Source organism: Alnus glutinosa, chromosome 2, assembly GCF_958979055.1.
Source record: "Alnus glutinosa chromosome 2, dhAlnGlut1.1, whole genome shotgun sequence".
NCBI lineage: Eukaryota > Viridiplantae > Streptophyta > Magnoliopsida > Fagales > Betulaceae > Alnus > Alnus glutinosa.
The window spans coordinates 23,472,239-23,494,853 of record NC_084887.1 but is presented as its reverse complement, the minus strand read 5'-3'; the positions used below and the strand labels follow the sequence as shown (position 1 = coordinate 23,494,853).

General features: G+C 39.6%; 1 protein-coding gene across 1 annotated transcript; it reads right to left on the bottom strand.

Annotated features, from left to right (window-relative positions):
• Nucleotides 1-1,543: 1,543 nt before the first annotated feature.
• Nucleotides 1,544-3,776, bottom strand: LOC133861813 (uncharacterized). Its single transcript, XM_062297629.1, has one exon. It carries the CDS (start codon nt 3,653-3,655, stop codon nt 1,742-1,744), a length of 1,914 nt encoding a protein of 637 aa, XP_062153613.1. The 5' UTR covers nt 3,656-3,776; the 3' UTR covers nt 1,544-1,741.
• Nucleotides 3,777-22,615: the final 18,839 nt, after the last annotated feature.

Here is a 22,615-nt window from a genome sequence, read left to right as displayed (position 1 = left end):
TTTACCATATTCTCTTGAAGATGGAAATTGCAGGGAGGTATCATGTGAACCTTTTCTCCGAGATCATTACATAGGAAAGTAAGTTCAACATCTTAATGATGGAATAATGAAGATCTCTAAGCAACTGCATCACATATCATATGACCCTCGTTGTATTATTAGTTTATTGAGAAAAGGTGTTTGATATGCCATGTCAAATATCTTGTCCAAAAATTTGAGTCTAGTGTGATCATATGGGTTATCTTGTTCTTGCTACCTCTGATATATTTAGTTGCAGTTGGTCAATAATATAATTAGTTTTGGTTTTACTTATACTGTCTTTTTGGAGGAATCCAGTTCTTCAGTTTTGGTTGCTTTCCACACTACATGAGTTGTAGCATTTGTTAGAACTGAAGTAGACGGGTGGAAGATATCCACAATTTAATGGGGCAACAAAACATAGGACACGAAGTGATTGAGGAACTCTAGGCATGAAACACTCTGAGCCAGGGTTTAAGACATTTTGCCACTCTATTTCTCAAGTGATCTACTTGTGGTAACCATTTCTATCACGGTAAGCAAAGTTGATCTTCTTGTGGTACTGATGCTCATTTTATGTATTACTTTCAGTACCTCTCTGCTTATTTCTCAAGTGATCCTTTTTATCTCAAGCTATTTGAGCCTTTATGCAAACGAATTAAGATTTATATTTTTGACATTATCTGCAAACTGGAGAGGAGAATCTGAATTTATTCGTGTCTAAAGGAGATTTTTTTCAACTGTAAGAGATGTGAATATTTTTCTTTCTTTACTCCATGGTTATTGAATTGACAAACATTTATGCATATTCTTCTAAGACTGGAAGACCTGCTTTTGGAGAGTGCTATAATAGACAAGCATAAAAATTGTCTAGGTTTGCTAGTTACAATCATGCAATTTGTTATCATGGCGATGATTTGTGAATCCATCACTGTTCAATTAATTATGTGCAAGCCTTTAGCAAATCACTAAGTTTGAGTCTTCTAATGTGTGCTAGTTGTTGATTTTGAGAGCTCTGAAAGGGAAAGACTTGTGTAGGAAAAACATTCAAGATAAGATAAAATATATTAATATAAAGGTGAAGAAAACTATGATATACTAATAAGTATGTAAACAATATGAACTCTTTGTTATATGTACCATGAGTTTATGGCTTACTTTTGGACATTCATCTCCAAGCTATCTAGGGCTGCATAGATGGTACATGGATCTTATCATTTTAAGTTAGAACCCAGCAATATTTTGTTTTATGTTGGTTGATATCGTCTGTTGTCTTTCTGACTGAAAAACTTGTGAGCAAGGACGAGTTTTCTGATCAGTTAAAAACTCGAATTATAAGTATATATGTCATCCGTTTGTGCTAATATTGGACTAGACTTGGAGTGACTTGGAAAGATAAAACGAAATAATAGTTTGTGGTGGGGTGAATATTCGATAATTTTGTGGACAGAAAGTGAATTCAAGTTTCATTCTATAATCTACCATGTTTATATCACTTCTAAGATTTGTTCTGCTGAAATTCATGTGCAAAGAAAAAGTTAAGGAGGTATATTAAGACAAAGAAGTGTCTGAAAATTTCTGAAACTCATTACATGAAAGAACAAATTGTGATTAACTCTCCTATCACAATTTACTTTTCATATGAGCCTATATCTAGAGTTGTTTGCACAGGCTTCAATATCTGAGCTCCAGCATCCTGAAGAATAAATGAATAATTTGTTTTTCAAACTTCAATTGTTTTCTGATTAAGAGCTGTATATCTCCATCGCTCCTTCTCCACAAAGTCTGCATCTAGGAATTGAGCAACAAAAGCCCAAAGCTTGTAGGTGTCTTGAAAATTGGCCAAGAACCCAAGCGCAGCTGTAACCACAGTTATTCCATGATCAGCTTTGTCCTCCCTCTTGTTTTTCACCACTTTGCTTGATCCAGATCCTCTTACCTCGAGTACTCTCTCCTTCTCTTCTGCATACATATCTGAGAACCAGATATTGTGTAAGAATCCATAGCTTAGAGAAATGTTGCTTCTATCAGCAAGTTTCTGTACAAGAACAGGCTCAACCTTTTCTCCTTTCCAATCAAATACGTTGAAAGCCAATGCAGGTCCCCTGTTAAATTTTATCTTTGGCCCATATATTCTTACCAAGGGAATCCCCACTGTGTTAGGATGCTCAAGCTTCATCAAAGAGTGGACCAGCCAATTGATCAGGTACCTTGCTCTGTTAGTAATCAGAATTAGTCCCAATGAGTCCACCTGATCCAAGGCCCTGCATTCCATTTCCAAGCTCTCATTTGTGCTTCTCTTGGCATGTCCAATTTTAATTAAATCAGCAGATTCTTCTGACTCCCCAATTTCGGAAGCTCCCAATTCTTTCGGTTCTGCAGGTACCTCTTGTTCCAATTTTCCAGACTCTATTTGTATACGACCAGAGAAGGAGCTCGATTCGGTGTCAGTACCAGAAGACTCATCCGCTAACCGAAACAGCTTCTCTGCTGGGACGAGATTGATCATACCTGCGCTTGTAGAAGCTTCCAGGATTGGAATAGTAGACTTCTTGACGAAGAGACATCCAAATCCAGATGGGTTTTCCCCAAAAACTTTGTAGAAGGAACAAATGAAGAAGTCCGGGCGAAAGAGAGAGAGGCCGAAGCTGTCCATGTCCTTTGGTCCCAATGCACAAGCATCAATCAGGAGATGCCAGCCATTCTCCTGTGCTATGCTCATCCAGAGATAAGGATATCTGGATCCTGTTATTCTAGAATGAAGAGGGAAGACAAAAAGTCCCCTTTTCTTTTTTTTACTCTTACTCACAACCATCTTCCTCAGCTTCGCAGACTGAATCCTCAGTCCTGGCCATGAAAATTCTGCCGACATGATTTGGGCGCCTCTCTTCTCTGAGCTATTTGTCATTGCTTCCACCGCCTCACTTTGATAGTCATAAACTGTCAGAAGCTTCCGACTTGATTGGAACGGGTAAGATTCTGCTAAAAGTTTAAACGCTGATGTTCTGTTTGCAGTGAAAACCATGCAGTAATCATTTTCGGAAATATTAAGAAAACCCATGATCCTTTTCTTCATTGCAGATTCAAATTCAGAATGTCCGCCACCATGAAGTAGCTGCGTTTTCAGACTCCCTGTCTTGAAGGATATACTAAAGAAGGGAAAATGTGATTTTCCAGGAGGTGATGGGGGTGGTGTAGTAGTAGAAGAAGAGGCAATTTCGTTTCTTGAGGGGTCCTGATTTTGCTGTTGAGAATAGGAGAAGAGGCCAATACCAATATAATCATGGCAGGCATGGTTGGAGAGCGAGAGATGGTAATATTCCTGGGCTCGTATTTGGTCAACTTGATCAGTATCAGAGTACTGTGGGTATGCTTTGGTGAATTCAGCAAATGATTCTCGCAAAGATGGGAGAGACTCATGGTTGGAAAACTTGGTGTTTGGGAAGATAGAGGTTTTAGTTGTTGATGCAAAGTCAAGGCGACAAGCTGCAGAAGTGCTGCGTCTTGGCTTGGTGTTCTCAGGTGCTGTCAGGCTGAAGAGGGGGGTTGGGCAGCAACCATGAAGGCATACCTTTGTGACCTCATTTTGGCAAGATGACTGCATTTTTCTTTCTTCTCTTGCCTCAACACTTTGCATCTTTCAGTTTGATTCTCTCCTCGGCTGAAATTGGTTTCCTTGTTGCTTTCTTCTGAGTCAGCTATCGTGGTTTATAAGGATGAGTAGTTGTTTTTAACTGTGTTTTGGACATGGTGGCTGATGGCACACTGTATGAGCATATTGAACAAGTCTCTGAGGCATAAGTTGAACTTGTCTTCCATTTTTTTTTTATTTTTTTATTTTTTTATTTTTTATTTTTAAAAAAAAAACAAAACAAAATTGACACTATATGCCTCGTGAGACGGCATAAAGTACTGTTTCCTAACCTTATAAATGGACCTAATCAGCCAGACCTATTAACAGGGCTATTTTTTTTTGTTGATAAATTAACAGGGTTATTAGCTTTGAATGAATCTCTCTCATTTTATATTTTTTGTTACTTAATTGAATCATCTTTGCTGTACTTCTGGTTTGTCCATTGATTTCAATTCTTGCATTTCAGAAGTGGTGGGGTTCATCATGCCAATGAATGAGATAGATCGTCGCTATGAGCGCAGCATGAGCTGTAGTCATCATCCACATGTATGAGATATCTATATTGAAATAGGGGCCAGGCAGCTTGTGGTGGCATTTCCTTTTATTGTACTCGTTTTGGAAGGTAGAGCAAGAATTGAGAGTGACATGCGGAAGTGGACGACAAAAAGGCTTTTGCATTGGCCAGCATCATCGATGTTGGCCAAAGTTATCTCTTTTGGACTTCTTCCAGGTTGCTTCAGTCTTAAGTTCCAGAATTATGCACACGCAGCCCCGCTTCACAATTGCGTGGGAAACAATAATATCCGTATGTTAAATGGGTTGCCAATTATTTATGTGACCAGCGAAACTGGCACGAATTTAACACATAATTTGTGGGATATAGTCAATAGAACTGACTCGTTTAATTAGATGGGTTGAGTTATAATTGATCTATATAGTCTTACATCTATATTTGGACACGACTCAACCTGATACGTACATAAACTCGACATGAATCCAATACGAAATTAACGAATTATGGTCGAGGAGGTCTGACCCGTTTAATCAAATGGATCGAGTTAGAATTAGCCTATATAATTTTATATTTATAACTCAATTTGACCTAAACTCGATATGCGAACATGAATTATCACTCTTAAACTCTTGTTTCTAGTATTAAGTTAAGATGGAGATTCGTGCAAAGTCGTGCTTATTATTGTCTAAAACAAATAATATATATTAAGAAAAAAAAAAGAAAAAAGAAAAAAGCTAATCATATACTCCATTTCCCACTATTATTTCAACTCAATCATGATTTAACTCTATTATTTAGGCCTTGTTTGATAAGCATAGTTACATAACAGGATAGTGCTTGGCACTATTTACTGTACTTTTTTCTACTTTTTTATTTTTTCCAACAACAATTCACATCAAAACATTCTTACTTTTTTCACTTTTTATATCACATCAATAATTTTTTATTACTATTCAAACAAAAAAATTCACTACAATACAAAATTTTTTCACTTTTTTATATAAATTCTTTTTATTTTATATCACATCATCACTTTTTACTAATTTTAAAACTAACAACCCACTACTTTGTTCTGTTCTTTGCCAAACAAGCCCTTAATTTTAAGTTTATTTTTGTTTTTGTCCAAAGTAAAGTCTATTATTACCTGTACGTTTAGTTACGAGTTAAGCAAGCTAGAAAAAGCCATTTGAACGAAGCTTTATATCGGCGACAATGGGCTCTGACAGAAGCCAAGGGCTCAGATTTAAAGGAAAAGAAAGTGAGCATTCACTGTCCTTGCTGCGTTGCAATGATGAAAAAGCATAGAGCTGCACGCCAACAAACGACGAAAGCAGCGAGAAATCTAAAGAAGGATTAGACTTTGCATATCATAATCTTGACGAGAAAAGCAGCATGCGCGCTGAATCAACCCAATTCCAATCCAAACGAACACAGTTTTTCTTATTTTTATAAGAATATTTTTTTAAGTCAGCCTAATTTTTTTTAAAGGCGTTAAAATAGTTTATTTATTTAAAGGTTACTATGTTATGAATGAACGAATAAAATAATTAATCAAAATCAATTCTTACGTTATGGGGTTCAAATTTCTTCTAAAAACTTAAATTATCTTGAACTTAGGTTCGCAACACTTTAAGCAGCATTTCTTATTCAAAATATCAAGTATTTATATTTTTATAAGAATATTTTTATAAGTCGCTTGATTGATGATTCAACCCTAATTTTTTTTTTTAAGGCCGTTATAATAGTTTATTTATTTGAAAGTTGCTATGTTATGAATAAATGAATAAAAGAATTAATCAAAATCAACGTTTGCATTGTGAGGTTCGGATTTCCTCTAAAAACTTAAATTATCTCGTTACGAACTTAGCTTCGTAACACTTCAAGCAGCATTTCTTGTTCAAAATAGTCATTGCGGTAGAAATTTCCAGCTGGTGCATATCAATTGAAACAAAAATAAAATGGGTAATTTGGAAAAGTTCATGAGGTTCGGGAGTTCCAAGGATTTGTTCCATCGATAGAATCGTTAGATTTGTGTTGTGGGTCCAAATTAAGTATTTCTTTTTTCAACCGAATAATGCTTTTTTACTTGCCTAGTCTTTTGATGGTTTTGCTTCGAATGATCGAGTTATGGTAAAATAATTGCCTAGATTCACGCAGCAGTTGCCGCAGGAAGATCTCAAAAGGCGGCAAACTTGAGCTTCCCAAGAGAGGCAATTTTTTATTGACACAACAGAAGAAGAAGAAGAAAAAACAAAAAGATTGCATGGCAAAGCGAAACCCTAAAAGCTAAAAAACAATTTAGAGGGGATCAAGGACAAACTAAGTCCAAGACTTCAAACATCTGGAACAAGGCAGATATATTTCTAGAGTTTTAAGAGAATTAATAGAGGAATTCTGGTAATATCATTAATGGTGTGGGAGAAAATGGTGAATAACAATAAATGGTAGATTCGATGTGCCACCTTCCAGAAGACAAAAGCAATTAATGCCAAAAGATAACCCTAACAACCCTGAGGCTTTATATTTATAGCCCCTTACAATTAAGCCCACTAAGACATAGATAATAAAAGACCCACATAAGGCCCATAACCTTGCCCATAACCCTGGCCCTTATTTGCTGATTTTGGTGGCCCAAATACATTCTCTTAGACACAACGTTTTGGACCGCACTAGTGAACTCCAGTTGGAACGCATCTCACCAGCTACTCATCTTCCTCAGCCACGTGTTTCTTGCAACTCTACTTCTTTTGAAACTCTTTCATTTCTTCAAGACTCCAACTTTACCCTTCTTCCTCTCTAAGAAGAGAAATGCTAGGGGTACTTAAAGTTTTACTAAGAGAACCTTACAAACTGATGTGGCAGTCTGATGTGGCATTTCTTTAATTGAAAAACTCATTTAAACCTCCCACGTCATTCCTCTCTTTTTTTTTTTTTTTTTTTAAAAATAATAATAATTACCTGCATTTGTTCTTTCTCGGTTTCTCCAACGCACGCAGCCCTCTCTGTGCTTTTCATCTTCCTGCTTCATCTTCATGTTTATCTTCATGTTCATCTTCATGTTCATCTTCCATAAACTAACATGCTAAGGGTCAATCTCTCTCCCTCTCTAAAAGATTTAGAAAAAAAAAAAAAAACTGCTTCTTCTGTCCCTGGTCTTCTCTCTCCAAAAAAACTGCTTCTTCTCTCCAAAAGATTTAGAAAAAAAAAAACAAAAAAATAGAGAGGCCAATAGCAGATGATGCTATTACTATCACATATCAAAGATGACTGTTTCTTGCATGTACTGCAAACAATTCTCAACATTTTTTTTTTTTTTGGATGAATTAAAACTTTCATAAAACCAAACTCAGCAATTTACAACATTCATGAAAAAACTGGAACTAAAATTCTCAACAAGAGAATAAACAACAGCCACCAGCCCACTACTACAAACAGCAACAGGAACCAACACAGAAACAAGCAGCAAAAAATCAAGTCTGCAGACAACAAAGGACAGCACAAGCTGTGCCTCAAAACAAACAAAATACAAGTCTGCAGACAACAGAGGACAAAACAAACTGATCCTCAAATCAAACGCCAACTACAAGCAAGATTTTTTTTCTAAATCTTTTGGAGAGAAGAAGCAGTTTTTTTTGGAGAGAGAAGACCAGGGACAGAAGAAATAGTTTTTTTTTTTTTTTTTTTCTAAATCTTTTGGAGAGGGAGAGAGACTGACCTGTAGCATGTTAGTTTATGGAAGATGAACACGAAGATAAACATGAAGATGAAGTAGGAAGATGAACAAATTTTTCAGGAAGATGAAAAGCACAGAGAGAGCTCTTTACGTTGGAGAAACCAAGAAAGAACAAAGGCAGCTAATTATTTTTTATTTATTTTTTTTTAAAAAAAAAGAAGAAGAGAGGAATGACGTGGGAGGTTTAAATGAGTTTTTAAATTAAAGAAATGCCACGTCAGACTGCCACATCAGTTCGTAAGGTTCTCTTGGTAAAACTTTAAGTACCCCTAGCATTTCTCCTCCAAGAACTGTGACAACTACCCCCCGATTAGAACACCTTGCCCACAAGGTGTGGTTAAGCGTCCTTGAGACGGTGGTACTCCTCTCAAGTGGCGTCGTCAGTGGTTTGCCAGTCCCAGTGAACAAGTATTTCGACGAGAGCCCGATTGTTCTTCGGCCGAGATCGGCGGTCCAACACTTTCGCAGGTTCTGGTTGGAGAACCCTCGTGCGTCTACGGGAGGCAATTTTGGTAAGGGCACCACCGTGGATCCCAGTTTCGGCTTCAGCTGTCTCATGTGGAAGACCGGGTGAATACGGGCTTCTAGCGGTAGCTCAATCTCGTATGCCACCTTCCCCACCTGTTGGAGCACCCGAAACGGCCCATAAAACCGAGGAGAAAGCTTCAAGGCCCGTCGATGGGCTACGGTGGTTTAGCGGTACGGCTGGAGCCTCAGGTACACCCCCTGACCCACCTTCAATTCCCGCTCGGTTCTTTTTAGATCCGCATATTTTTTTCATGTGTTGTTGGGCCTGTTTGATGTTGTGTTGAAGCAGATGGAGGATTTGCTCACGGTTGCGAAGCACTTCGTCCACTGCCTCCACTCGAGTAGTTCCAGGTACATAATTGAGGAGTCTCGTTGGTGGAACCCCTTAGATCGCCTCGTAGGTTGTCATTTTGATAGCCGAATGACAATTGATGTTATACCAGTATTCGACCCATGGGAGCCAGTGGGTCCATTCCTTAGGGCTATCTTGTGCGAAGCACCTTAGGTAGTTTTCTAGGCTTTTGTTCACCACTTCAGTCTGCTTGTCGGTCTGTGGGTGATAATTGGTGCTGAGCTTCAATGAGGTTCCCTGCAACCGAAATAGCTCTCTTCAGAATAGGCTGGTAAATGTGGGGTCCCGGTCAGAGTCTATAGATTGGGGCATCCCATGGAGCTTGAATATATTCTGTATGAATAGCTGAGCTACCTTGGCCTCAGTGTAGGGGTGAGAGAGAGCTGTAAAGTGGCTATACTTAGACAATCTGTCCACTACAAACAGAATCACTGAGTGTCCCTGTGAGAGGGGCAGGCCTTCTATGAAGTCCATAGATATGCCAGTCCAGACTCGGGTTGGGATGGGGAGAGGGTGGAGAAGCCCTGCTGGCTAAGTATTCTCATGCTTATTTTGCTGGCATACATCACATTCTTTAACGAATCTCTTGATCTCCTTCCGCATGCCTTTTCGGTAAAAATCCTGCTTTGCCCTTTGGATGTTTTTTTTCATACCCCGAGTGTCCTGCCATAGGATCACTATGTACAAATTGAAGCACTTGAGCCTTGATTTCTGGGGACTGCCCTAGGATAATCTTCTGTTTATACAATAAAACTCCATCTCGGGTTGAGTACTTCCGAATGTCTAGTTCATTCCTTAGCCATTTCTCCCATAGGGGCTGCAGTTCTTCATCACTTTGATATTGCTGCTTGAGTTCCTCAACCCATTTTGTCATAGGAATAGATAATAAGAATAGAGAACCATCTTCTTCCTACCCCTTTTTTGTACTCCACTACAAAGTCATACCCCAGCAACTTGGTGATCCATTTCTGTTGGAATGGAGTGCCAACCTTCTATTCTAGCAAAAATTTAAACTCTCCTGGTTGGTTCTCACCACAAAGGGTTTTTCCAATAAGTATAGCCTCCACTTTTGTATTGCTGTTACCAAGGCGAATAGCTCATTTTCATAAACTGACATGTATAAGGCCTTGCCCTTAAGGGCTTTACTCAAGAAGGCTATTGGCCGATTACTCTGCATTAAAACTGCTCCTATGCCAACCCCGCTAGCATCGCATTCAATTAAGAATGGCTGGGAGAAATTTGGAAGGGCTAAGACAAGGGCTTGTGAAACTACCCTCTTAAGGGCTTGAAAGGCTTCTCGGCCCAATTCAGTCCAAGTGAAAGAATTGTGGCGCAACATGGCTGTCAAGGGTGCGGCTATTGATCCGTAGCCCTTTATAAATTTTCGATAGTAACTGGTAAGCCCTAGGAACCCCCGAAGTGCCTTAGTAGTTTATGGAAGGGACCAATTGATCATAGCTTGGATCTTTCTCGGGTCAGCACAAACCCCTTCAGCCAAGATGATGTGGCCTAGGTACTCCACCTCCGAACACCCGAATTTACATTTGGACAGCTTGGAAAAAAGCTGGTGTTGTTTAAGCATGGTTATGGCCTTTGTCAGATGCACTAGGTGGGTGTTCATATCCTTACTATAGATTAGGATATCATCAAAAAATACTAGAACAAATTTTCTTAAATAGGGCTGAAATATGTGATTCATCAAACTTTGAAATATGGACGGGGCATTGGTTAGCCTGAAGGGCATAACCAGAAACTCGTAGTGCCCGTAATGAGTTTTAAAGGCTGTCTTGGGTATAGCGGCCTCCACTACCCGAATTTGATGGTAGCCAGATTGAAGATCCAACTTAGGAAAAACCTTGGAACCCCATAATTCGTGTAATAATTCATCAACTAAGGGAATTGGGAACTTATCTCTCACCGTCACCTTGTTGAGAGCCCGGTAGTCCATGCACATCTTCCATGTGCCGTCAGCCTTTCGCACAAGCAAGACCAGGGATGAAAAGAGGTTGTGACTTGGACGGATTACCCTCGAGTCCAGCAGCTCTTGGACTAGGGCTGAGCATGGGGCGGGGGGGGGGGGGGGGGGGATGGGGTTTTTTTGCCCCCGCACCCCGCAGATTACCCCATGCACCCGCACGGGGCGGGTGGGGATGGGGCGGGGTTGCGGGGCGGGGATCCCGGCGGGTATGCGGGGATCCCCGTGGGTTATGATTCATCTCAGAAACCAACAAACAAAACAGTTGTAAATGCATATAACAACACTCCAATTAGAGTAGAGCTTACCAACTCTTTGAACCGAAACCAAGCGCTCGACCGCCAAGGGCACAGAGTTCTTTCAATTCCTTAAGAGTACAAAGGGGTATGCGCAAAACTGGAAAATTCGACCAGAGCAAAAGCCCTATCTCAGCTGTGACCCGGCCTGGAGATGAAACTGGATAACAAATATCAGCTATGAGCAAAAATTGGCAGTAACTCAAACTCTAAAAATAACTAACTCTGTGAGAGAGAGAGAGAGAGAGAGAGAGAGAGAGAGAGAGAGAGAGAGAGAGAGAGAGAGAGAGAGAGAGAGAGAGAGAGAGAGAGAGAGAGAGAGAGAGAGAGAGAGAGAGAGAGAGAGAGCATGTACGGACTGATCTGCAGGGGCCTTCCCCTTCCTCTTATGCCGTTCTGCGGCCTGCCGGTGTGTGAGTCTGTGACGTGTGCTGCGGCTAGGTTAGAGACTTAGAGAAGTTAGAAACTTAGAAGGTGGGTTGAAGCTTGCAGCGGGCCGGCGTAGGGCTGAGCATGGGGCCTTTTCTGCTTTTTTGTTTTTTTGTTATTTTTTTTTCAAAATCTGTAGGGTGGGGCGGGGACCCGCAAAATTTCAAAGGCCCCCCCCGCACCGCACAGGGGGCCCAAAAAATGCCCCTAAACCCGCACCATGGGTGCGGGTTTTAGGCTTCGCGGGGCGGGGCGGGGCGGGGCGGGGCGGTGCAGGTTTCTGCGAGTATTTGCTCACTCCTATCCTGGACTATGCGCTCTATTTCTTCTTTCTGAAAATACGAGTACCGATAGGGTCGTATCGAGACGGGTTGGGCTCCTGCCTCTAGCACTATGGAATTGTCATGGGCTCTTGAAGGAGGAAGGCCTTTGGGCCCCTTAAAAACCTTTTCAAAATGGTTCAAAATACTTGTTACTGGGCTGGGTATAATTGGTTGCTTTTCTGTCTTTAGACCAAGTTGGCAGGCTTGTGTTTCTCTGGTCCCTTGGGCCTCGGGTACAGAATGGCCCACTAGATGTAGTAGCAACCCTTTCTGTTCAAGCTTAGGGAGTTTAAAGGAATCCCCTCCTTCTAGATTAACCCTGGGCCTTTGATGTAAGCCTTGTATGGTGCATGGTATCTTTCCCAACAAAAAATGCATGGTGAGGGCAAAAAAATCCCAGAAAATGGGCCCGAGAGTTTGGAGCCATTGTATGCCCAATACGGCGTCACACCTAGAAAGTGGAAGAATGAACAAATCAATCTGAAAAATAACCCCTTGTAATTTAACCTCCATCTATTTGCTGCGCTCGGGACTGGCCACCTCTTGGCCGTTAACGATTTGGACCGTAATTCCGTCTTGGGGTTGGGGTTGGATTCCCAATGAGGCTGCCAACTTAGTATCCACAAAATTGTGGGTGCTCACCGAGTCAATGAGGACAATGACCCTGTGGAAGTGGATGACTCCGACTATCTGCATGGTTTTCGGGCTTGGAGTCCCGGTAATTGCATTTAGTGAGATCTCTGGAAATTCTTCCAAAAAAATTCACCCTGGTCCTCCTTAACTGGAGCAACCGGGTTTCCTTCTTCCTCCTCTTCCTTTTGCACTGCCTTGATTAAGAAAAACTTGGACACTGAGCATAGATGGCCATGAGTCCATTTGGAGTCACACAAGTAAAAGGCCACGACGGCGACGATCCTCCATTTGTGCCTGGCTGATTTTTTGTATCAAAACCAATGCTTGATTCAGGTTGGGGACCTGGTTCTAGTTGAACCCTTGTCTCACTGGAGATTGTGAGTTCAGCTTGGGCTGCCCCACCGGGTTGGCCTGAGGAAAAATTCCTTTTCCACCACCAATTAGTAGCTCCGAGCTCATGCTATGTGGGGAATGATTAAATGGAGTAGATCTCCACGGTGGTCGGAGGCCCCGAGCCAAATTAGACAAACACTCCTCTTGGATGCGGGCAAAGGAGTATGCCTCTACCAAGGTTTTAGGGTTGAACATCCGGACGGGTAGCCCGATTTCATCCTTTAAACCACCCAGAAAACAGCTGAGCTTATTCTTGTCGGGTAGATGGTGTACCTTGAGGGCAAGAATGTCAAACTGGTTCTTGTAATCTTCCAAGAAACCTTCCTGCTTCAACTTGGAGAGAGTTTCCATGGGGTCATCGTATGGACCTCGGCCAAACCGGATTTGAATTGTTTGATTCGCCGAGACGAGAGTTTCCATGGGGTCATCGTATGGACCTCGTCCAAGACGAGACTTCATAGCTGGTGATAAGTCTTGAATTGTTTGATTCAAGACCCCTTTATTTGCATTTGTTAGACCTAGTTCGTATTGTATATTTAACGTTTTGTTGTAGTTTTTGTGTTTTATCTTATTTTCAGGTCTTAGTTGAAATCTAATTCAAAACTCTTGAATTAGACCTGGAAATACATCAAGGGCATTTCGGTCACTTCCAGAGTTCGAGATTGACCCTGAGAAGATGGAAAATCGTCCGAGGCATTTCGATCGATCTACTATTTGTACAGACAAATAATTCGATCGATCGACATATTTTCGATCGATCGAATTCGCCGTCTTCCAGAAAATCAGATATTTCTAGATCTTTGCATTCTTTATGTAATCCATCTCACCTTAAGCTCTTGGAGCCACACCAGGGCTTTTCCATCCATGTGGAAAGCAGAAATGGAGAAACGTTGGTTGTCCGGTGTGCAATACATCTCAAAAAATTGCTCGGCCCGACAACACCAAGTTTCAGGATTTTCCCCATCGAAACACGGGAATTCCAGTTTAACGGTTTTGGGTTTAAGTCCCTCCCCGGAATGGGACTCATCGCCAAAGCTGACGGGGGGCAAGTTAGGAGGGTGTGGCTCAGAATTTTGGAGGGTATGTCTGTTTGGGGAGTGGGTTTCAGTGTGGGTTTTAGTGTTTTGGATAGGTTGTTTTTCTGGGTTTTTGGGACGATCATTTAGAAGGAGCTGCACCATCTGTGTTAGGCGATCCATGGCTTCACGGGTGCTCTGAATTTCAGCCTGAGTAGCCATCTCGGCTTGTAGGCTAGTCACTTGACCTTGAAGTTGAGCCAACTGTTGGGAATCTTCAGCTATGGCAGCAGAATGGGTTTTCATAGACTAGGATCGGAGGCTTTGATACCAAATTGGAACAATGCAGATATATTTCTAGGGTTTTAGGAGAATTAATGGAGGAATTCTGGTAGTATCATTAATGGTGTGGGAGAAAAGGGTGAATAACAATAAATGGCAGATTCGAGGTGCCACCTTTCAGAAGACAAAAGCAATTAATGTCAAAAGATAACCCTAACAACCCTGAGGCTTTATATTTATAGCCCCTTACAATTAAGCCCGCTAAGACATAGATAATAAAAGACTCACATAAGGCCCATAACCCTGCCCATAACCCTGGCCCTTATTTATTGATTTCGGTGGCTCAGATACATTCTCTTAGACGCACCATTTTGGACCGCACTAGTGAACTCCAGTTGGAACGCATCTCACCAGCTACTCATCTTCCTTAGCCACGTGTCTCTCACAACTCCACTTTTTCTTCTAACTTCTTCTGAAGTCTTTCATTTCTTCAAGACTCCAACTTTACCCTTCTTCCTCCTCAAGAACTGTGACAACATCCCAATCCATAAGAGATAAAGTTGGTTATCTTATAAACATAGGGATGTGTTAGTTACACAAAATAAAGGTGTACAACAAGACATATTGATGGGGCTCATGTATGTGAGTCTCACATACATGAATCCCACTAATGTGCCTTGTTGTACAAATATTTTGCACCTTTATGCTGTGCAAAAATCATCTTTCATAAACATATTTGACAACATAAGCTAAAATTTTATTTAGTAATACCAGAGCATTTACTAATGTAAATACCTCAAATTTAAAATTAATGTTTACATTGTAACAACCATAAATAACTGTTGGATCCGGAAAGATCCATTGTTCGCACATTCGGGGTTCCAAAACCTGCAAAAGAGGAAAAGGGGTTGTTAGCAGGCCGCCGGTCTTCTGACCATAGGCATTCTAAGGCCCAAATCAGTCTTTGCTAAATTACAGGAGGAGAAATTTAGAGAGTAAGAGAGAGAGAGAGCTCCCTCTTTAGGAGGAGCTCCCCTCGTTTTTTTGAGAATAATTGAGTTATGAGGAGAGGAGAAGACCTTATAGGTCTTTTTGGGCTCCTTGTTGGGCTTGAGTGACAGATACCCTTCCATTAGGCCCTTTTGGGCTCAACTTGGCTAGAGAGGAAGTAGATCCTATATTTGACTATGTCCTGGGTCTTCTTGATTATGCTTAAGTGTGTCTGAGTTGGGCCTCTTGGAAACCCATGTAGTCCCTGTTCAGGCCAGGTCAGAGACCCCTTAGGCCTAGTTTGGGTCTCCTAAACTAGTGACCCAAGGGGACCCTAAGTTAGGCCCATATAGGCGGGTTGAATCCAAACCCAACGATAACCAATAAATAACAATGTACTCAAAATCAACTAAAAATCATTTTCATTGTATTTGTGGATACATGTACTTATTGTAAACTATAAATAATCAAACCTTGAATTCTTCAAACATCTTTAGTTGTTTGGAATGTCTAACTCGGATTTTCAGCACTACTCGCATTGCTATTTGAATGTTAAAAGAAATATAGGGTACGTGAGCCAAAACTTAGTAAGTGTGGGAGCTCCTTTTCTATTGTTGTTCAGGTAGCAGACGGACAACCCTCAAGCCTTAGTTTGTTAGAAAGAAGAAGCCAAGCCTTGAACTCACGGCGGCTGGCTAGGATAGTTGACGGCTACTAAGACACTATAGGCATGCAACAAGAACTCAAGCTCAAAATGCCATGAGATAAGAAGGCTCACGCGAATACAATTAATAATTATAATACTTAGCTTCAGTAGGAGCGCCAATGACAACTCCAACAACAATTACAAGATGGTAGAAGTGATTGATAACAAATATTACAATATTAACAACAAGAGAATAACTATATATTGTGTATATATACGAAATGAGGAAAGGAGGAAGTGAATAAGGAAGATAGGTCATGATTGAGTGGTTTTGTAGTAGTGGATGACATTGCCCTGAACTAACAGTGACCCCGACAAGCTTCTAGCAGTAACCCAAGTAAGCTATTTTCCCCCAAGTACCTTTCTAGTTTCAGAATGATTATTCTCTCCCTTTTTTCACTATTCTGACTTGTACTTTTTAGGCTATGTGTTTGGCGTTACTACATGTGATTGTGCTAAGAAAATCAATTTCTTATTGGCGGTCTAAAAAACGTACGTCTATCTTCCCTCAAGGCTTGGGTTTGCCCTCCTTATATAGAGGAGTGGACTTCCCTTCTAGCGATAGGGGAGACAATAGGAAAAGCTACCACATGACACCACTTTTTCCCTTGGGCAGTGTCCATCACGATAAGTGAGTGAAAAATAGGATGTTTAGTCGTTTACTCTAAATGACAAGACTTGGTGGCTACTCCTGTTTGGCCTTAATTCCCGAAACGTGCAATATTGGAGGGTGTGATTTAGACACTATAGGGAACATTAATGGTTGAAATATTCGAGAGAGGGAGATTAGTCAAAGTTAAGCAGAGGTTTAGTTGGTTGTCTTACTACACACCACCTATGTCGTTAGGTTTTCCAAAGACCTGTCAATTGTGTAAAACCACCGAATGCATGGCCTTCGTGGGTTTGATGATAGATTGATTGGATCACACCCTTATCTAACGAATCTCTATTTCCCTTCTTCCCTCATAAGAGGTGGATGCCTTGTTTACTGTTGCTCTTTTTTTGATTATGATCTTGACATCATGTGTGCTCCTTCTTGGTGCTTTATTGTCGATGATGGCCATCAAGATGCAACCCTGGTGATGAAGACAAAGACATCTCTGATCTATGGAGCATTTGTCAAGTTTCATTGAATGGATGTCAGTTGTATAATGCTAGCAACTGCATAATAAAACAAGAGTATTACTATATACCTCATTTTTGTTCTACAACAATTCTACAATGCAGATGTGACAGTCTCAACCAATTCTTGGATTATTTTATTTTATTTTTTAAGATTCCTCGGAATGTTTCGCTTTGTCATTTGCAAATTTACCGTCCTATTAGTCAAGATTTAAGTCACTAAACCTAAAACTCTACCTTTTACCTAGCGCAAAAATTTTCCTTCCTTCTGAAAAAAAAAACCCCTATCTTTATTTCCTGCATACGTTCGTTCGAATGAAATCTATCTTCATTTAAAAAAAATTGAAATGTCATGCGTTTTTCACGTTGAAAATCACCTAAACCCTAGTTTCCTTTTCACCATTCATCTCTTCCATATCTCACCATACTTCACCAATGAATCAACAAACATAAAACAACATCTACAACACCTAAAATCTTTCCTTTTGATCAAAATCCTAATAACATTGCTTATAAAGAATAACAACATCAACACAATTCTTTAACTGAAAAAACCATTCATTTTTTACAATTTCAACAATAATAATCATAATATCGCAACAGTAATATCAAAACCCTAAACACCAAAAACAACGACATCACAACAATAATTTCATTTACCAACACCATCATCTATCCCTCCATAAAAAAGTTTTTCTCCAATAATAAATATATGACCTCAAAATAACAAAATAAAGTTAGAAAATTATACCCTTGAAGCTTTCCCTTCACTTGCTCAAGCCTCCTCCTCCTCCTCCTCTCTCTCTCTCTCTCTCTCTCTCTCTCTCTCTCTCTCTCTCTCTCTCTCTCTCTCTCTCTCTCTCTCTCCCTCTCTCTCTCTCTCTCTCTCTCTCACAAATTTGGGACTTGTTCGACTGAACTCACTCAAATTTGAATTTTAGACGTCCGATCTCACATGTTTGCACATAATATTGTCACATGAAGATGCCATTTCATTCAAACAAACCCCAAGATCGTCCGAACAAACTTAAATAGATTTGAATTATTGAAAAACTAACTCCAACTTCAATATCCCATAAATTGAATGATAGGATTGAACTGCTGTGGTTGATGAATTGCAGATGATAGTAGAAATGGAAATGGGAAATGTTATTGACTGTTCTCCACTTGAGGTAGGAGTCACTGATTACACATAAGTGTTTGATAAAATACTACAATCCCCTTTTCTCTTGCTAATGCTGGAATAAATAGCTACTCCTACTTTTCTTTTTTCTTTTTTTCTTTTCTAATTGAATAAGGAAATGGTTCAATGGGAGGATCCTTTCCACTCTTGATTCGAAAGGAAGCAGTGGACGATCCTATAATTGAAAAATGAGTGGGCTCTCCAACAATAAACCCAAAATAAACTACACCAGTGTGGAAATAATTACTAATAGAAAACGGGTTAGACTAGTCATCCGATCGATCATCTCAAGGGGCTGCACAAGGCGGTTACAGAAGCTAAATGGGCACAGATTAAGGCGGACTTATCTGAACCCCCACTTGAAAACAATATGACAATCACTGGATGGAGACTACTCCTACTTAATTTTTTTTTTTTTTTTACATGTCCACACAAGAGGGGGAGGGGGGATTCGAATTAGTGACCTCCGCTTCATGAGGCGTGGTCCCCAGCCGATTGAGCTACCCCTTGGGGGCAACTACTCCTACTTAATTACGATAACAACTACTAATGCTTAAGATAATTAAAGATATATAGTAACATCTATACTAATTAATCCTAAGATAAAGATAACTGATAGAGATAATTAATATAAATGACGTGATAATTAAGGTGCACTAAGCTCTCCTTATCTTTTATACTTTTCAATAATGATAGGGCTAATCCAAATAATTAGGATTGGAGGAATCCTATCAATTCTACCCCCTTGACACGACCCTTGTCCTCAAGGTCGAAGGTAGGCCGTCGTATACCCAGTGAGTACATGTAGAGAATTCTGATGAGCAGCTCCCTCTTCTTCATTTTCGTTGTCTGCTTCCAGCAGGTTCAGCCGCAATTAATTAAAATGTTTACAAAATCTGTCGCAAATCCTTTTTCATTTTTTAATCATTTTTGTCCTTAAAAAAAAAAAAAGTTTGAGTTTTGAAGCCAACAACATGCAATGAAGTGGTTGGCCACTTTATTGGAAATCCGTTCTCATAAATCGATAAAGTATTTACTATCTATTTGAGCTAAAAATGACATTTTTCCAATATAGGTAGAACTGTCTACGGGTTATTAGACCTTGGATATTCATAAGCGGCCTGGAGTCACTAATTATCTTCACACGTCTATCGCGACAATAAAGTAGAAAGCAAAAAGTAACAAAAAGAGGCAATATTTAAGGTTAAATAGAAGTTCGACTAATTATTTGATATTTATATTTTGGTTCACGTGAACGATTTATCTTAAATGAAATTTATATTTTGCTTGCTTCACGCAAACTATTTAACTTAGATGAAAGATATATATAAAATATATAGATAGATTCCGAAATTTTTTAATACTACTTTAAATTATTTCTTATACCAAAAATTTTAATTACTAAAAGTGACTTTAATTACTTAAAGAATATCCTAACTGAAATTGCTTAATGTTTCATATATGCTTACTTAATTAACATGGGATGAAAAATCCTTCAAAAAAAAAAAAAAAACATGGGATGAAAAAGCAATTAAAAAGATAGATGCCTACATAACGTAGGTGGGATGGAAAAGTAAAAAAAAAAAAAATATAAATTTTAATTTGTAGAATAATTTGAGAAATCTTGAACCTCCTTATTTTAGAATAGTTCGAGAAACCCTAAACCTCTCAATAAAAAAACGTAAATATTTGATAACTTAATCCATTGATTCTTTAATTAGCTTTCTAGTGTTTTTAAATAGACACTTACAATACATAGTGAAATTAAGTAAAAGACTAACTTCTAATGCGCGTAACACTTAAACTATCTATACAGTGGATGTATGAAAAAAAGTTTTTCCTTTAACCTCAGTTAACGTACCTTTTGCATGCATTTGTGCATGGATGGAGGCAACAAGATAGTATTAAGCTAAAGCAATTACAGGGCAACTCTCCTTTGGCAAGTTCACAGGGATTAATTTTGGTAGCTCCATATAATGTTCAATCCCCCACCTGGCCACCCGCTAAGGAAGAGATGCCCTGCAACTGGTTTGCTTGTTTAACCAATTCTCCTTTGTGCGAGCCTATCTCGAACTGCTCTGGGTTTTGGAAGTGACACCATAACAGGCTTTATATGGACCTCGATTTCTGCTACAGTGGAAGAATAAGCCATCGTAACAATGGCGTTTGCTTCATTGTTATGCGATGGATATCCTTAGGATATCTGCCTTTCTTTTGGTGGTGGGGAGGGGTTTTTCATTTCACGATCGATAATCATGCAAAAATCTCTTTCCAAGCGTCAAAGATTCTTTGTTGCTTTGAACGTGAGAAGTAGAAAAAAGCAACTGAGAGAAGAATCAGGTGATGTGCTCCCCACATGGCCGCATTATCAAGCTAAAGAGACGGGGGGGGGGGGGGGGGGGGGGTGTGGGCGGCTGGGCTTTTGACTGCAGCATCTCGTCGTGTCATATTCTTTGCCTTTTCTTTTGGTTTATACGATGGCCTTTTGGGGTTTCTAGCAAGCCATTGTTATGATCTCTTGCTTTTTGTGACAAATCTTCAAATTAATGAGCCACCATTAGTTGCGTCTTCTTGGCAAACAAAGAAAATATGAGACAAGAACATATGCTTTGCCTAGTTCGGCTAATGATGCTGACAGCCACACGGTGGCGAAGCCAAGATTTTTCTCTTGGAGGACCCGAACTAATGAAACAATACTAATAAAAATAAAGTTTAAACATTTTCTAAAAGAAAAAGTTTCAAACGAGATACTTTATATATTAATACTACTTTAGAACGAAAGAGAAGTATGTAAGATATTATTCCTTTTTTTTTTTTTTATGGCCTTTTATATCACATATTACGGCGTTTGCTATGTTTATTATATTTTAATAAATAAATATACGGTATTATGGTTATTTCTATTAATTTATATTACCGTAAATATGGAATCGTTTAATTGATTTCAAAAATCAATTAACAATATTGTTTCTTTGATAGAAGGAACAATACGGTGTTTACCATTTTGAGGGTCCCTAACCTAGCCTATAAATAGAGTGCCTGTGTGTTGATGACCATATGCGATATATGTTTTATTGATGACCATACGCGATAAATGTATCTTTACTTCCTAACTGACAAGGCTGAAGCGCTAAATGCCTTCAAAACCTATAAGGTGGAAGTGGAGAAACAAAAGGAAAAAAAAAAATCAAGATCGTGAGATCTGAAAGAGGCGGAGAGTACTACGCTAGGTACACAGAAAATGGACAAATGATCGATCAATTTGCGCAATTCCTTCAAGGAGAAGGTATTGTTGCTCAATACACAATGCCTGGCACACCACAACAAAATGGTGTAGCAGAAAGAATGAATCGCACACTTATGGACATGGTTAGGAGCATGCTTAGTAATTCTGAATTACCTTTGTTTTTGTGGAGTGAAGCCTTAAAAACTGCTGTGTATGTATTAAACCGGGTTCCATCCAAGGCTGTCCCCAAGACACCTTTTGAATTATGGAAAGGATAGAAACCAAGTTTAAATCATATACACATATGGGGTTGTCCTGCTGAAGTGAGGATTTGCAATCCAAACATGAAGAAACTTGACACAAGGACAACCATCGGTCATTTTATTGGCTATGCGGTAAACTCAAAAGGATTCAGGTTTTACCGTCCTTCTCATAGCACTAGGATTGTTGAGTCTATGAATGCAAAGTTTTTAGAGGATGCTGAACCTAGTGGGAGTGCTCATCCACAAAGAATAGAATTAGTGGAAGCACGAGAGTTGGCCAAATCTCCTCCTCACAGAGGAAGATTGATTGTATTCAGGGAAAATCAGATTGATTATCCTGAGCTACAATTAGTTCTAGAACAACCGGCTCATGAAGAATAGGGAAATCAATTTGATCCTCCTGAGCCATAACCAGTTCTAGAACAACCAACTCATACAGAACAGGTTCAGAATGAGTCTACTCTCCCGTTGCAAAATGCAGAGGAAGTGGAATTAAGAAAGTCCTCTAGAATAAGGAGACCAGCAATCTCTACAGATTATGTTGTATACCTCCAAGAGTCTGACTTTGATGTTGGACTTAAGGATGATCCAAGTATGTTTTCACAAGCCATGAGTGGGGATAACTCCACATTATGGTACGATGCCATGAAGGAAGAGATGGAATCCATGGCTAAAAACCAAGTCTGGGATCTCGTTGACTTACCAAAAGGAGCTAAAGCCATAGGCTGCAAATGGGTTTACAAAACCAAAAAGGATGCTTCTGATAATGTTGAACAATATAAGGCTAGACTTGTGGCCAAGGGTTTCACTCAAAAGGAAGACATTGATTATCACGAAACCTTATCTCCAGTATCAAAGAAGGATTCATTTAGGATAATCATGGCATTAGTAACTCATTTTGACTTAGAGTTACACCAGATGGATGTGAAAACAGCCTTCCTGAATGGGGATTTTGATGAAGAGGTTTATATGAAACAACTTGAAGGCTTTGATGATGAT

Bases quoted from the DNA above. Each gene is read 5' to 3' on its own strand.
- LOC133861813 (XM_062297629.1), bottom strand. From the start codon at position 3,655: ATGCAAAGTGTTGAGGCAAGAGAAGAAAGAAAAATGCAGTCATCTTGC.